This window comes from Carcharodon carcharias, chromosome 7 (genome assembly GCF_017639515.1).
Source record: "Carcharodon carcharias isolate sCarCar2 chromosome 7, sCarCar2.pri, whole genome shotgun sequence".
NCBI lineage: Eukaryota > Metazoa > Chordata > Chondrichthyes > Lamniformes > Lamnidae > Carcharodon > Carcharodon carcharias.
This window is the reverse complement of record NC_054473.1, coordinates 32065076-32080240: the sequence shown is the minus strand read 5'-3', so window position 1 is coordinate 32080240 and position 15165 is coordinate 32065076. Positions and strand designations below refer to the sequence as shown.

General features: G+C 39.4%; 1 protein-coding gene across 2 annotated transcripts in view; it reads left to right on the top strand.

The window, feature by feature from the left end:
- nup210 (nucleoporin 210) overlaps nt 1-15165 on the top strand; it is a 103496-nt gene that overhangs the window by 9352 nt on the left and 78979 nt on the right. The window contains exons 1-4 of one of the 2 annotated variants that reach the window (XM_041191768.1): nt 8170-8266; nt 8575-8708; nt 10503-10653; nt 14048-14180. In XM_041191768.1, the coding sequence (XP_041047702.1) occupies nt 8635-8708; nt 10503-10653; nt 14048-14180 (358 nt within the window). In that variant the 5' untranslated portion in view covers nt 8170-8266; nt 8575-8634. Of the gene's footprint in view, nt 1-8169; nt 8267-8574; nt 8709-10502; nt 10654-14047; nt 14181-15165 lie in introns of those variants that run through there. The other variant, XM_041191767.1, reaches the window with a different exon arrangement.

Sequence of the window (15165 nt, the reverse complement as noted above, 5' to 3'; positions counted from 1 at the left end):
CAGGTAACGTTTCAAGTCCGTATGACTCTTCAATAGAACTAAGGAAAAGTAAAGGTGAAATATAAGCTGGTAGAGCTGGATAGAGGGTCAGTGATAGGTGGAGGTAATGAAGAGATTGCCAAAGATGTCATAGGCAAAGGGGTGTTGACGGTGGTGATATTAGCTAAGAAATGTGCTGATGGTGACATTAAGGGTAGAAAGCAGGACGAGCATGTGACAGATAGCCCTAGTGGGGTTGGGGGGGAAGGGATCGAAATAGGCTAAAAGGTGGAGATAAAACAATGGATGGAAATACATTTAAAAATAATGGAATTAGGCGGGAAAAGAAAAATATATGAAAAAATAAATTATTGGAAAAAGGGTGATCGGAAAGGGGGTGAGGATGGAGGAGAGAGTTCATGATCTAAAGTTGTTGAACTCAATCTTCAGTCTGGAAGGCTGTAAAATACCTAGTCAGAAGATGAGGTGCTGTTCCTCCAGTTTGTGTTGAGCTTCACTGGAACATTGCAGCAGGCCAAGGACGCACATGTGGGCATGAGAGCAGGGTGGTGTGTTGAAATGGTAAGTGACGGAGGATCGTGCTTGCGGACAGACCAAAGGTGTTCCGTGAGGAGGTCACCTAGTCTGCGTTTGGTCTCTCCAATGTAGAGGAAACTGAATTGGGAGCAGCAAATGCAATAGACTAAATTGAGGGAAGTGCAAATGAAGGGATCATTCCCTCCGGGAACTTCAGATCGTGAGTACTCTTCCCCCATCCCCACCCCCTTTCCGATCCCCCTTTTTCCAATTTATTTATTAATATATTTTTCTTTTTCCACCTATTTCCATTATTTTTAAATGTATTTCCATCCATTACTACACCTCCACCTTTTAGCCTATTAGACCCCTTCACCCCACCCCACCCCCATTAGGGCTATCTGTCACTTGCTCGTCCTGCTTTCTACCCTTAATGTCACCATTGGCACATTTCTTAGCTAATATCACCACCATCAACACCCCTTTGTCCTTTTGTCTATGACCATCTTTGGCAATCTCTTCTTTGCCTCCACCTATCACTGGCCCTCTATCCAGCTCTACCTGTCCCAACCCCCTCAACCAGCTTATATTTCATCATATTTCTATATTTCCTTAGTTCTGATGAAGAGTTATACAGACTCGAAACGTTAACTGTATTCCTCTCCGCAGATGCTGTCAGACTTGCTAAGTTTTTCCAGCTATTTTTATTTTTGTTTCAGATTTCCAGCATCTGCAGTATTTTGCTTTTACCTGAATGTTTCTGTATCCTCTCTTTTTTTAAAAAAAAAGTTTTTTTTTAACATGTGTCTGGCCCACGACAGATTTTCTGTGTGAATATCCCTTGATAAGAAAGAGGTTCCCTACCCTTGGATTAGGCAGCTCCATCTTGACATAAAGTGGGAATGGCCACCGCCTTCACACTGAATAAGTGTGACAGTTATAGGAAGAGTACTCATTCACACAATTTTCAACATTTCACAAGTAAATATTTCATGGCACAGCTCACAATGAGGCAAATCTTTTTATTACAGGCCTTAATAATTTTCATGTCGCTGCCACTCTTTGTGCTGCTTCTGCCTTTTTTTTCTAATGTTCCATGCCTTAAATTTTGGTTCTCTATCTCTGACCTTGTGTTCCCAATGATCTATTTCACTATCTTTACTCATATTAGTGTTCACTTCTGCCAGCCCAATCTCTCCTCTTCTCATCTGCCAAAATTCAATTAATAGTGCATGGTGCTATTTATGTTTACTCTGAAGTTTGCTGTAATTTTGGTGATGGTGATTATCCTAAGTTTCTGAAATCACAACTTAACCAAGGTCATTTTTCCAGTCGTTGATTTAGCTGAGTCATCCATGTTCCTTAATTTTTCTATCATGGGCATATTAATATTTTAGCAAGGCCATGTTTAATGTGAAACTCAATTATACATTTAAGTTTTTAAGAAGTTACACTTCAATTCATTTAAATCTTTCCTCGACTATAGCTGGTGAGTGTGTTGTCATTTCAGCACTTCATTTGGCACCAGATGCCTGATATGCCACTATACTCATGAGAAAACAAGAAAAAATTTGGAGCAAGTTAGCAACTTTGAGATTTGCAGACTTTATGCATCCGTCGCCAATCTCAACTGCGGGAAATGCTGAGCCTGTAGTTAGACAAAATAATCCATCATGATTGACTTTCGATCTAATCGCTTCAATTTGTAAATAGGATAACACTCTTAAGACCAACAAAAATGACATTAAACAATATACTATTAAGTTTACCATATTCTTTTGTATAAATGAGAATAGGGTATATGGATGAACCAGGAAATGTTGTTCACTATCCCCTCCATATACAGAGAGGCAAAGAGGGGTGTGCACAGATGCACACAGTTGGTGAAGCCTGTGTGTTTAGCAAATTGAATTTCAGGAACTGAGTTTTACATTTTTAATCGCAAGAACTGTTGTGTTTGGTCCATTTAGTTAAGTGTTTGATTTGCACAGCAAAGGAAGCTATCCAAGGAAAACTCTGAGAAAGAAGACAGCAAGAACTTGTATTTATATAATACCTTTTCACAAGTTAAGGATATCCCAAAGTGCTTTGCAGCAAAGTAACTACTTTTGAAATGTAAGATGGAGGAAACAAAACCCAATTTACGTACAGCAAAGTCCCACAAACAGCTCTGTGCCAACCAGATCATCTGGTTTTTCTTTGTTAGTTGAGGTCCACAATACTGAGGACCTCATTTCTTATCCTGATCATATTTTACTGCATTGAACATTTGTAAAATTTTAATTACAGCTCGTTAGTTATGATTTACAATCTATATCAATGACTTGGATGAAGAGACTGGATGTATGGTTGCTAAGTTTGCTGATCACACACAAATAGTTAGGAAAGTAAGTCCTGAAGAGGACATAAGGAGTCTGCAAAGAGACAACTAGGTTAAGTGAATGGGTAAAAATTTGGCAGATGGAGTATAATGTGGAACATTATGAACTTATCCACTTTGGCAGGAAGAATAGAAAAGTAGCATATTATTTAAATGGAGCGAGATTGCAGAACTCTGCGGTACAGAGGAATCTGGGTGTTCTGGCACATGAATCAGGAAAAGTTAGTATTCAGGTACAGCAAGTGATTAGTAAGGCAAATGGAATGTTGTAAGTTAGGGATGTTTTGCTTCCATCGTAGAGGGCATTGTTGAGACCACATCCAAAGTACTGTGTACAGTTTTGGTCTCCTTTTTAAGAAATGCATTTAAAGCATTTTGGAGAGGGTTCACTCAATTGATACCTGGATGGGGGTGCTACCGTACAAAGAAAGGTTGGAAAAGCTGGGCCTATATCCACTGGAATTTAGAAGATTGAGCAGTGATCTTATTGAAACATCCAAGACCCTGAGGGGACTTGACAGGGTGGATGCTGAAAGGATGTTTCCCCTTCTGGGAGTGACTAGCACCAGAGAATCCCATTTAAAAACAAGGGATATCCCATTTAAAATGGGGATGAGGATCTCTCTCTCTCTCTCTCTCTCTCTCTCTCTCTCTCTCTCTCTCTCTCTCTCCCCCCCCGGGCCTTTAGCTTATGAGTCTCTTCAGAGGCAGAGTCATTGAATATTTTTAAGGCTGAATTGAGGGAATCAAAGGTTACTGGGATAGGCAGGAATGTGGAGTTGATATATTTCCAAGTCAGGATGCTGGGTGGCTTGGAGGAGAACTTGCAGGTGGTGGTGTTCCCATGCATCTGCTGCCCTTGTCCTTTGAGGTAGTAGAGGTCACGGGTTTGCAAAGGTGTTGTCGAAGAATCCTTGATGAGTTGCTGCAGTGCGTCTTCTGGGTTACGCACACGCTGCCATTGTGTCAGTAGTGGAGGGAGTGAATGTTTAAGTGGTGGATGGGGTGCCAAGCAAGCAGGCTGCTTTTTCCTGGATGTTATCAAGTTTCCTGAGTTTTGATGGAGCTGTACTCACCCAGGCAAGTGGAGAGTATTCCATTCATACTCGTGACTTTGTGCCTTGTAGATGGTGGATAGGCTTTGAGGAATCATGGGGTGAGTTGCTCACTGCAGAATTCCCAGCCTCTGACCTGCTCTTGTTGCCACTGGCTAGTTCAGTTCCATTTCTGGTCAATGGTAACCCACAGGAGGTTGATAGGGGATTCAGTGATAGTCATGCCATTGAATGTCATGGGGTGATGGTCATTGCCTAGCACCTGTGGCAAGTAACATTCATGTCACACTTATCAGCCCAGGTCTGAATATTGTCCAGGTCTTGCTGCATGTGGACATGGGCTGTTCAGCCTCTGAGGAATCACGAATGATGTTGAACTTGGTGCAATCATTTCCAAACATCCCCATTTCTGACTTTATGTTGGAGGAAGGGTCATTAATGAAGTAATTGAAGATGGTTGGACCTAGGTTTCTCACTATCCTGAGGAACTCCTACAGCGATGTCCTGAGACTGAGATGATTGACCACCAGCAACCATCTTCCTTTGTGCTGGGTAAGACTGCCACCAGTAGAGTGTTTCCCTCCTGATTCACATTGGCTCCAGTTTTACGAGGGCTCTTTGATGTCACACTTGGTCAAATGCTGCCTTGATTTCAAGAGCAGACATTCTCAACCTTCCCTCTTGATTTCAGCTCATTTCTTCCCGTTTGGACTAAGGCTGTAATGAGGTCAGGAGCTGAGTGGTCCTGGCAGAACCCAAATTGAGTGTCAGTGAGCAGATTATTGTTGAGTGAGTACCATTTGATAGTGCTGTCGACAATCCCTTCCATCACTTTGCTGATGATGGAGAGTAGACTGATGGGATGGTAATTGGCTAGCTTTGACTTGTCCTGCTTTTTGTGGACAGGACATAGCTGGGCAATTTTCCACATTGCCGGGTAGCTGCCCGTTTTGTATCTATACTACTGATTTACCGGCATTCTAGCAATGGCATATTCAACTTACAAATGCTGGAGAATATGAAGAAATTTATTGAAAGTGAGCTGCAGACTGGATATCTGAATTTATAATCTAAATTGCTGATCTTACAGTTGCTGGAGAATCTGGTTCACTGTATCTGATTGTCATCCTGTAGATTCGTATTTGAATGGCACTAATGTAAATATAAGCATTTCCCAGACACTGAGCAAACTGATTTATTATTGATCCCTAAAAAGATTTGAGCTTTAATAGATTTGCTCAGGTGAAGTAAACCAGAGGCCCGTCTGTACCTTATACAGTTGATCTATTTGGAGATTGAAAGCTTTTTTTAAAAAAAATCTGCTATTCGTTACTTCTTAGAAAATGCATGGCTTTTTAACAGCTTTTCTGTGCTTGGAAATTTGACCAAAATGATGCAGATTTTACAAATCAGACAACAGTTTACTACAAAGACAGCCTTCCCCTTTTGACCATTGCTCTTTTTGCAGCCTTGTAATGTAATACTCATTTAATTTTGATTCCCTGACATGGGAGGTACTCGACGAGCTATTTCCTGATGCTGCTTTGGGTTTTCTTCCTGCTCCTTTTTGCTAATCTAGAGTTGTTTGGATTAATTATAGTAGTTGCCCTCCTGTGGCCTTGGTTGAGATAAGCTAACTCAGAACAGACCAGTAATGGAATCTATTTGGCTCCATGCCACTCTGGGGAGCGAATGCACCTATGAGCCACAAGAATACATGGTTTACAAGGCAATCTTAGATAGGCAGGTCACTTCGAGAGATCAGGAATTGTGCCCAAGACAAGGCAGCAGAGCTGGATTCCTGACAGAAGAAACAGCGAGGAGGAATCGGGAGCAGCAGTAAGTTGTAAATCCTGGAACAAAGGTTGCCTTCGTAAATTGGGAGGAAAGAGGAAGATGTACAGAGTGCTTCTGAGAAGTGGTTAGGATGGACAGGGAAACAGTGTTCCTCCTGGTGGAAGTGAAAACAACTGAAACAATGCAAGAGAAGGGAAGTGGCAAGACTGAGAGTGTATTCTTTCCATTGTGGAGAATTTTCCTGTGGGTTGTAGATCTTAAAGAGTTTGTAACAAATTGAAACAAGACAGATTTATTTGTTAGTTTCAGTGCTCTGTTTTTATTTTTTTTTATTTATTCATGGGATGTGGGCATCACATCTCTATTTGCCCTTGAGAAGACAGTGGTGAGCTGCCTCCTTGAACTGCTATAGTCCATGTGGTGTGGGTATACCCACTGTGCTGTTAGGAAGGGAGTTCCAGGATTTTGACCCAGCAGCAGTGAAGGAATGGTGATATATTTCGAAGCCAGGGTGGAGGGGAGTTTCCGGGTGATGGTGTTCCCATCTGTCTGTTGTCCTTGTCTTTCTAGATGGTAGCAGTTGTAGATTTGGAAGATGCTATCAAAGGAGGCTTGTAGAATTCCTGCAGTGCGTGTTGTAGATTGTACACCCTGCCGCCACTTGTGTCGGTGGTGGAGGGAGTGAATGTTTGTGGACAAGGTGCTAATCAAGCAGGCTGCTTTGTCCTGGATGGGGTCAAGTTTCTTGAGTGTTGTTGGAGCTACAATTCTCCAGGCAAGTGGAGAGTATTCCATCACACTCCTGACCTGTGCCTTGTAGATGGTGGACAGACTTTGGGGAGTCAGGAGATGAGTTATTTGCCACAGGATTCCTAGCCTCTGTCCTGCTTTTGTAGTCACAGTATTTGTATGGCTAGTCCAGTTCAGTTTCTGGTCAATGGCAAGCCCCAGGATGTTGTTAGTGGGGAATTCAGTGACAGTAATGCCATTGAATGTCAAGGGGTGATGGTTAGATTCTCTCTTGTTGAAGATGGTCATTGCCTGGCATTTGTGTGGTGTGAATGTTGTTGCCACTTATCAGCCCAAATCTGGATATTGTCCAGGTCTTGCTGCATTTAGACATGGACTGCTTCAGTATCTGAGGAGTTGTGAATGGTGCTGAACATTATGCAATCATCAGCAAACATCCCCACTCTGACATTATGATGGAAGGAATGTCATTGAGGAAGCAGCTGAAGATGGTTGGGCATGGAACACTGCTCTGAGGAAACCCTGCAGTGATGTCCCAGAACTGGGATGATTGACCTCCAACAACCACAACCATCTTCCTCTGTGCTAGGTATGACTCTAACCAATGGAGAGTTTCCCCCGATTCCCATTACTTCCAGTTTTGCTAGGGCTCCTAGATGCCACACTTAGTCAAATGCTGTATTGATGTTAAGGGCAGGCACACTCACCTCTGTTTGCAAAACAATGTATTAACAGTTAAAATCCTGCTATGTAATATTGGTAACAACCATTTCAGTCCATTGTTAATGATATTGTGCTGTGCACTTTCAATCTGTGTGTAATTTGAGAACTCGGGATCCCAGTTTCACATTTTGGCTAGTGGACCCCTCTCTGGTCATAAAAGCAAAATATTCCAGATGCTGGAGATTTGAAATAAACACACAGTGCTGGAAAGACTCAGCAGGTCTGACAGCATCTGTAGAGAGAGAAACAGAGTTAATGTTTTGAGTCCAATATGACTCAAGTCTTATTGGACTCGAAACGTTAATTCTGTTTCTCTTTAGTTATGCTTATTTTGTATTTCTGGATTGTATAATCATTGCAGCCATCATAATTGTAATTTGCATTTGTATGTGCTCCATTTCATCAAGGCACAGGTTCAAGAAATTGAAGCGCTTGTTATATCAGTACATTGGTAACTGGTTTCTATGAAATTCCTTCAAGTTAAGATGTACATTTTGAAAGGGATGCAGTTGAAGCTGTGGTACAGTCATGGACTATCTAAGAGCATTGTACGGTTTGAAAATTAGCTCAACTCATTGAATATTGGGCTTTTGAAAGACAAAAATATCACATTTGATGGGCACAATGTTCTATATTGCAAACTCAATTTATCGAAATGCTAGCATGAATTTTGAATTTTGTCCTGCTCTTCCGTGAACACTGCTTCTCATGCCACGAGACAAGATATTGCAGTAGTATTTTGACAAGATACATAATTTGAAAAAAATAGAATCATTTTACACTGGCTTTCATTTGCCTTTCAAGCATCAGTCAACAGCTTGCTTTTTGAGTGTCATGAAATGGATACCGGTCACCATCACCTGTCAACTTTTTACAGCTGGTGTTGCAAATTAATTTGTGCTAAAAACATTAAGATACTTATGCTCCCTCTCCCTCTCTCTTTCACAGGCAACACATTCAGCACATTGGCAGGATTAGTGTTTGAATGGAATATAGTCAAAGATACAGAAGCTGCTGGATATTTGGATTCTCACAATGCATTGCGGTAGGAAAACTGGATTTATCAGATGTTATTGTTTAAAAATCCTTTTGCTCCTTCATCAGTGGCATCATTACAGAAGAGCAAAAAGAACAAGCCTATATTTTTACTTTTCTATTACTAGTGGAGGAAAATAGAAAGCCTTCCTTTAAAGCAGCTGATCCACCTATAATTGCTTCACGTTTTGTACGAATTATATCTTTGAGAGGAAGTTACATGGATTTAAAACATTTTTTAACCAGCTCTGATAAGGTTGCACAAAGTTTACTCTATGTACAAGAAAAATGATGCAATCTTTATATTTGTACTTGCAGTGATCAACCTAGAGCATCTGAAAGGGTAGCTCGCGTCTGAGGCTTTTCGCCCTGTCTTTCATGAAAGTGTTGCCTGCCACATTTAGTTTTTCTCCTGCCAACAATATCCATCATAAAGCAGTTGGCATTTATAAGTAAGAAATATTTTGAGCAAGATTGTCCTGTATAGTTTGTTTCAGTTTCTTGATCCAAAATGTTGTTTTGTTCCAGCAGATTTTATGTATCTGAGGGCCCTGACATAAAGGCTGTAAATTATGTGATGTAGAACTGTGCTCGTCACTATCAGATTGTCATACCTGGTGTTTTCCATTTGATTTGACAAGCCTTGCCTCATGCAAATTCATTCAGTGAGCTCAAGGAAGGGTGAAATGACTAAGATTGCAACTCCTTGCTGAGATTATCCAGGCTGAAATGAGGGAGATGGGTTTGCTTTTTAGGAAGCTAGTGCATAAGAACCAGTCAGAACACAGCCTCTGAACTATTTATCCTTGGCGGATTACAAAAGAAACAATAAGAAGTGTTCATTTTCCTAACACCCATGAGTGTTTTCCACGTATGCTCTGATAAAATTGCGTACAGAATAATTCTACCCTTCAGGCAACCACTATTACTTACTCAACCTCTATCAGCATACATGAGTGGCTCATGCTGTTTAAAGGACAGTTGATGCACCAGGCATTTTCATAGCCAATGCTGCACTTCCATCTGATGTTGTAGTTATCATCAGGACAGGTACTAGATAGATGTTAAATGGCAGCCTCCGCTTCCATGCAGGATGAGTGCTTGGCACACTGTCATTAATCACTGTTGTCTAAGTCCCCTCTTTCTACTATTCCCATATAAAGCATAGTCCCCCTTTAATAAGGAATCTAGTCCTAGGGCGATAACCACTGCTCCAATTTCAAATGGGTAAGCACGTAGATTGTATGCAAAGCAGGCTTTTCCTGTTTTGCATAATTTTTTAAAAAGAAGCAAGTGATTTTTGATCCACACACTTGAAAATTGTGAATGAGATAGTTGTGAGCAGAAAGTTCTTAGAATCAGTGAAATTTCAATATGTAGAAAATGCCTTGGAGCAGTCAGGCTGTTGTCATAATTTTAGATTAAAAACAGAAAATGCTAGAAAACTCAGCAAGTCTGACAGTATCTACGGAGAAACAGTTAACGTTTCTGGTTAGCTCTAATTTTTTTCCTCTCTCTAATGAACCCACCCTCAAGTTTGTCCTGCTGCACACATTTTTAAAAATACACTTCGTAAAACAATGCATGATTCTGCTTGTGCTGAAAGTGTATGACAGTTACTATTGTGAGTGAGGTCTAACTGTTAAGTAGAGCTTAGGTTTATACAAATTAAGATTTATTCCTATTCAAATATGTTTTTAAAAAATGTTTACTTACTCTGTTCAGTTGACTTATAAGAATGGTATAAGAGTGCACAGTATTACATACTGCTTTATTACTTGCAGCTGAGTGATCAGTAATTTCCTTTATATATTAATATTTGTGGATTTGCTTAGCACTATACATAGATTTAATATTTGCGTTTAATAAATGTTGAACAGTATGCCATGGTGATGTTTTCATGTAATACCGTAAGCAAGATTTACAAATATTTTAGTTCCTGAAAATGTTTAGTTATCTTTTTAACATTTGATGATGTAAGTCCTCATATACATTTTTTTCCTCACTTTTCCCTAATGCATGAAAAGCTATGAAGCATCAAACCATTAATGGAAAAACAGATTTGGGAGTCTGGAACTGAGCATTCTGTTTATTATCTCTTATCATAAATAGTATATAGGTGATAGGAGGCAGCCATGATGGGCTAAATATAACTGATTTCAAAATTTCTGGATTATTTGTCCGCCTTTATTTCTCTACAGTAAAGAACTAATGTTTTGAATAAACAACATGAACTTTTGTTGCAGGATACTTAAGTTTTCTGAATCTACCTACACTCCACCTACTTACATATCTGAAATGGAGAAACATGGCAAACAAGGGGATACAGTCTTGGTGTCAGGAATGAAAACTGGAAATTCAAAGTTGAAAGGAAAAATACAAGAAGCAATTTACAAGGTAATTTAATACTGATGAATTTCTAAATTACTTTTCCTTCAATCTTTCAAGTTTCGTGTTGGGTGTAAGAAATGGGCAGGCAGCCCTACTCCTAGAGCTTTCTTTGTCATTATTGAACTTGCCATTATACACCATTCATTGATGCAAATTGATTCTAAACCATCACTTTTTCCCTATAAATGTTAGTTTTTAAAAAACAATTTAAACATAATCCAGCTTTTTGACAGGTGTGTGAACCATAGAAGTGCCTTCAAAGCTTTAAGGTTCATATTTTTCAGCATTACATCAGTGAATTTGGTAGCGGTAAAACATAGTTAATAGCAGCTTGCCTATGCATGTTCATCTATTCCTTCCTGTGGCAAAGGTTTAACAATTCTATTCCCTAATGATTCAGAGAGGGAGAAATTGTTTTTTTTTTAAGAAAGCTGTAATTCAGCACATACGTGCATCTGCTAGTGCATCTGAGTTTTTTGAGGGTTTTTGTCCAAAAGGTTTTAATATTGGAGAAGGAAATGCTGTCCCAATAGGTAGTGATAGATTTATTATTGGGTGACTTGGTTTTTGTAGGTGCTGTTTACTCCCTTCTGCCATGGGCATTATCCTGTACTGTAAATGGAATGCTTTGCTAGCTAGACTGGCTGGTGTACTGTATTACACATTTAAGGTAAATTGGATTGAAAACTGAATGAACAGAAAACAAACTTACAAGACAAATGGAGTGGAAAAAAGGTTGGAGACAGTGAACATCATAGACGTTCAAGCACTGTATTGTGGAATCAATGGATCTGTATATGCTATGGTTTGGGTTCAGTTAGGTTGGTTTCATGGAGGGCAAGAGCATCAATTATTTATGTTCTAAGTTCCTTTGACAAAATATCATACTTCGCTCTAGATAGACCTTCCCTGTTGAGTTGATAAATGTGGTGTGCTGGGACTGAGTTTCTTGGTTGGTCCTGAAAGGAATCTTTGGTTGGCCTGTTTGATGTTCATCAGTTCAAGAGACACTTTTGAATGTTTGGCCATTGCCTTGCTAATATTAGCTATTCTGGCAAGTTCAAAAAAAATAGTCAAGTGGATGATTCTAGGCTTGGAGTTTTAAACTTTTTGTTCACAGACCTGACTCTGTCTCTGTTGGAGGCGAAAAAATTGTAAATGCGCATGAGCTAGTTTTTTAAAATCCGTTTCATGGGGCGAAGGTATCACTGACAAAGCCATCATTTATTACCCAGGATTAATGCAGGATTGCCTTTGAGAAAGTGATGGTGAGCTGCTGCCTTGAACTGCTGCAGTCTGTATGGTGTTCATACTGCCACGGTGCTGTTGAGTGTTCCAGGATTTTGATCCAGCAATGATGAAGGAAAGGCGATATATTTCCAAATCGGTTGATGCATGACTTGGAGGGGAACTTGTAGGTTGTGTTCCCATGTGCCTGTTGCCCATGTCCTTTTTAGTTGGTCGAGGTCATGGGTTTGGAAGTTGCTGTCGAAGAAGTTTTTTCAAGTACCAAGATTGGATAAGATGGCTATTTACAAAGATATGTCATTACGACCAGAGAACACAAATCTACAGAAAATCTGGGCCCCACTTAGATTTGTTAGAAATCTGCTTCACATCTCCACGCTGTCAGGCTTTTGGGGAGTGGCAAGAAAATAATTTTTAGAACATTTTGTTCTGGATGGCATGTAATCCAGGGAAGAAAACTTGATGAACTAAATGATGTTCCATGCTTATTTTTAATGATTTCGTTATAAGGTACAATAAAGATGGCAACAATTGATTCATCCCTTATTCCTGCAGAAATCCTCTTGGAGGAGGCAGTGGAGACCATTTAATCTCCCCCCTCCCCATGCCTTAAAATGTTAGGGTACTAATTGAGTATTTTATAGGGAGAGGTTCACATTCTGTACTGTCACACATTAATATAACAAGGCATTTGATAAATCTTGTTATACTCGCTTGGATGAGGAGAAAATAGTGATTCTCTCTTCAGTCCTGAAGTTCACCAGTCTCCTCCTTCACCTTTTCTATTCTCTCAATGAACTTTACATGAATTCTGCGCATATGCAATAAAGAATGCTTGTAATTGGAATTTATCAACTTGCCTTGAATGCATATTAAACCTTTCAAGGTACACTGCAGGATTCCACAATATCACAATATCCCACGCTGACTAAGTTACATTAAGCATGTGAACCATACAAAGGTATGTGAAAATGCCACAGGAAAAGACCATAAGGTCTATTAAGCCTTTTTGCACAGTGATGATACTTGAAGCATGTTGATTAGATGCCTCCCTATCTGTCAATGAACTGGGAGAGGCAAAATAGAAGATTAAAAACCAAGTTCAATTATGGAAAGTGAATTTGGAGAAATGGCTTTGGCTCCCATAGGCAACCAAAACTACTTTTATTGGAGAGGAAAACATACTACATTTTTAGTTGACGGAACATTCATGTCTAAAGATCCTGTATTGAAATGAAAGTGTTTCAGCTTAGAGTTTGCAAACCTGCCTTTACTTTGTCCTAAGCTGCAATTGAAAAAAATGCAATCATCAGTTTTCCTTATTAAATGGCTAATTACTTTTAGGAAAACAGTTCTTGAGCAATTGAGACTTTACAAGAGATCCACGCGCACTGATTTATTTTGGTATAGATGAAATCTAGTTGGCAAATCTATGGGTGAACAACTTTCCTATGATTGGACGAAAGTTAAGGAAATTTAATGCTGTATTTACAGTTGTTGGTGGTTCAAACTTCTGTGTAATTATTACAATATAAATGAATTTTCACAAGCGTTTTACCCATTGTGTCAGTGCGTTCAGCAGCAAACATGAATGGCCACCTCTGGAGGCATGATGTTGCAGGTTGCCATTTTTCTGGATGTAGACAAATTGGGTGCTCGATCAACTTGTGCAAATCAACAATGTGGCGTTTGTGGTGTTGGGATGTACAGACTTTTTTGTCCACCATTGGACAAGGTGCTCAGCCACAAAATGAGTCACAGTTGAACACAAGCTTGAACTTTTGAAATTTGTTCTACAATGTAATCAAGGAAAAGTAGCTCAATTCTGCAACTCAAGATGCAAAGAAGTTGTTCTTCAGTTGGTGTATTGTCCTCGAGGATCAGTTATCTCATTTGGCAGAGTAACTTACTAAAGCTTTAATCATGGGTAGCACATACTCCCTAAAGAAAATGTGGCTGAAAATTTGGTAAGGTATATGTAACCCACAGGAACTATTTTTATATATTTTTTTTAAAAATGTGATTTCAGTGACTGGCTTAAACTGTTCTATTACCTAACAGAAAAGTTGCACCCAATATTTAATCAGTATTTTTGATTTTTTTTTTTACATTAAATTTTAAAACACCAATTCTGTCGTTTCTTGTTCACAAGAATGTGCCAGCTGCAGAAGTACGACTCCTTATCCTGGAAAACATTATGCTGAATCCAGCTTATGATATTTACCTGATGGTGGGCACCTCTATTCATTATCGGGTACAGAAGATAAGACAAGGGAAGGTCACAGGTTTGTCTCTTTTCCTTGTGTATTTATTGAAACCTGAGGGAAAAAAATGAAGAAAAATCACGGTTAAAGTACAGTATTCGTATGACCAGAAAAATGGCACACTTGTGTGTTTTATAGCATCCAAGATTCTTGCATTCTCTACTCCACCTGAATGTCTGTTCTATGTAGTAATCCTTGTTTGAAGGAGAACCTCCTGACATTGCCACTGAATTTCTCTCTCAGTTTTGAAACTGTGTCCATTCCCCTTGTCCTACTCTGAAAATTTAAATTTGATATAATATTCCACACCATTCACTAGTTTTTACATCTAATTCTGGCCACTGGAGCACAAGGGAATGTGATCAAGCATTGGAACAGTTCAAAGAAGGACCACAAAGTTGATCATCAGTGTCACAGAGACCTAAGTTATAAAGAAAGAGTGGAGAAATGTAGACTTTCACCTTGAAAGGAGACATCTAAGAAGTGAATTTATAGAAGTAGATGATGATTAATGATACGGAAAAAATCAGGAAAATTACTTTAAGTTGTCTGGCTAGGATAAGGGCACACATTTAAAGAAGTAAAAGGCTGATATCTGGATGTTATTCTTTACACTGATTAACACATGGAATGAAATTTTGCAGTTACATTGAGCTTCTGATTTCAAGTTCTTAACATAAGCCAGTACCATTCCTTGGAATCCCGCTGTCAGCACTTTAATCCACTCAAACATTGCGCCCCACCTCCCCCAAGCCCCAATCCAGAAACAACATAATTCCACAAACAAATAGCTGCTGTTTCTCTCTTATTATCTATTGCTTCTTCAGTGAAATTTGTTTGATTCATTTCCAAAATTTACTTATATAGCCCAAATCTGGAACTTTAGTGCTATCTTTTCACGTGGAGCTTTATGGAAACCTAACCAGATCATCTGGTAGATTTTATTTGAAGTCCACTTCATCACAATTGGAAAAGGTCTATTGAAGTTGATCGGGCAAGATATTTC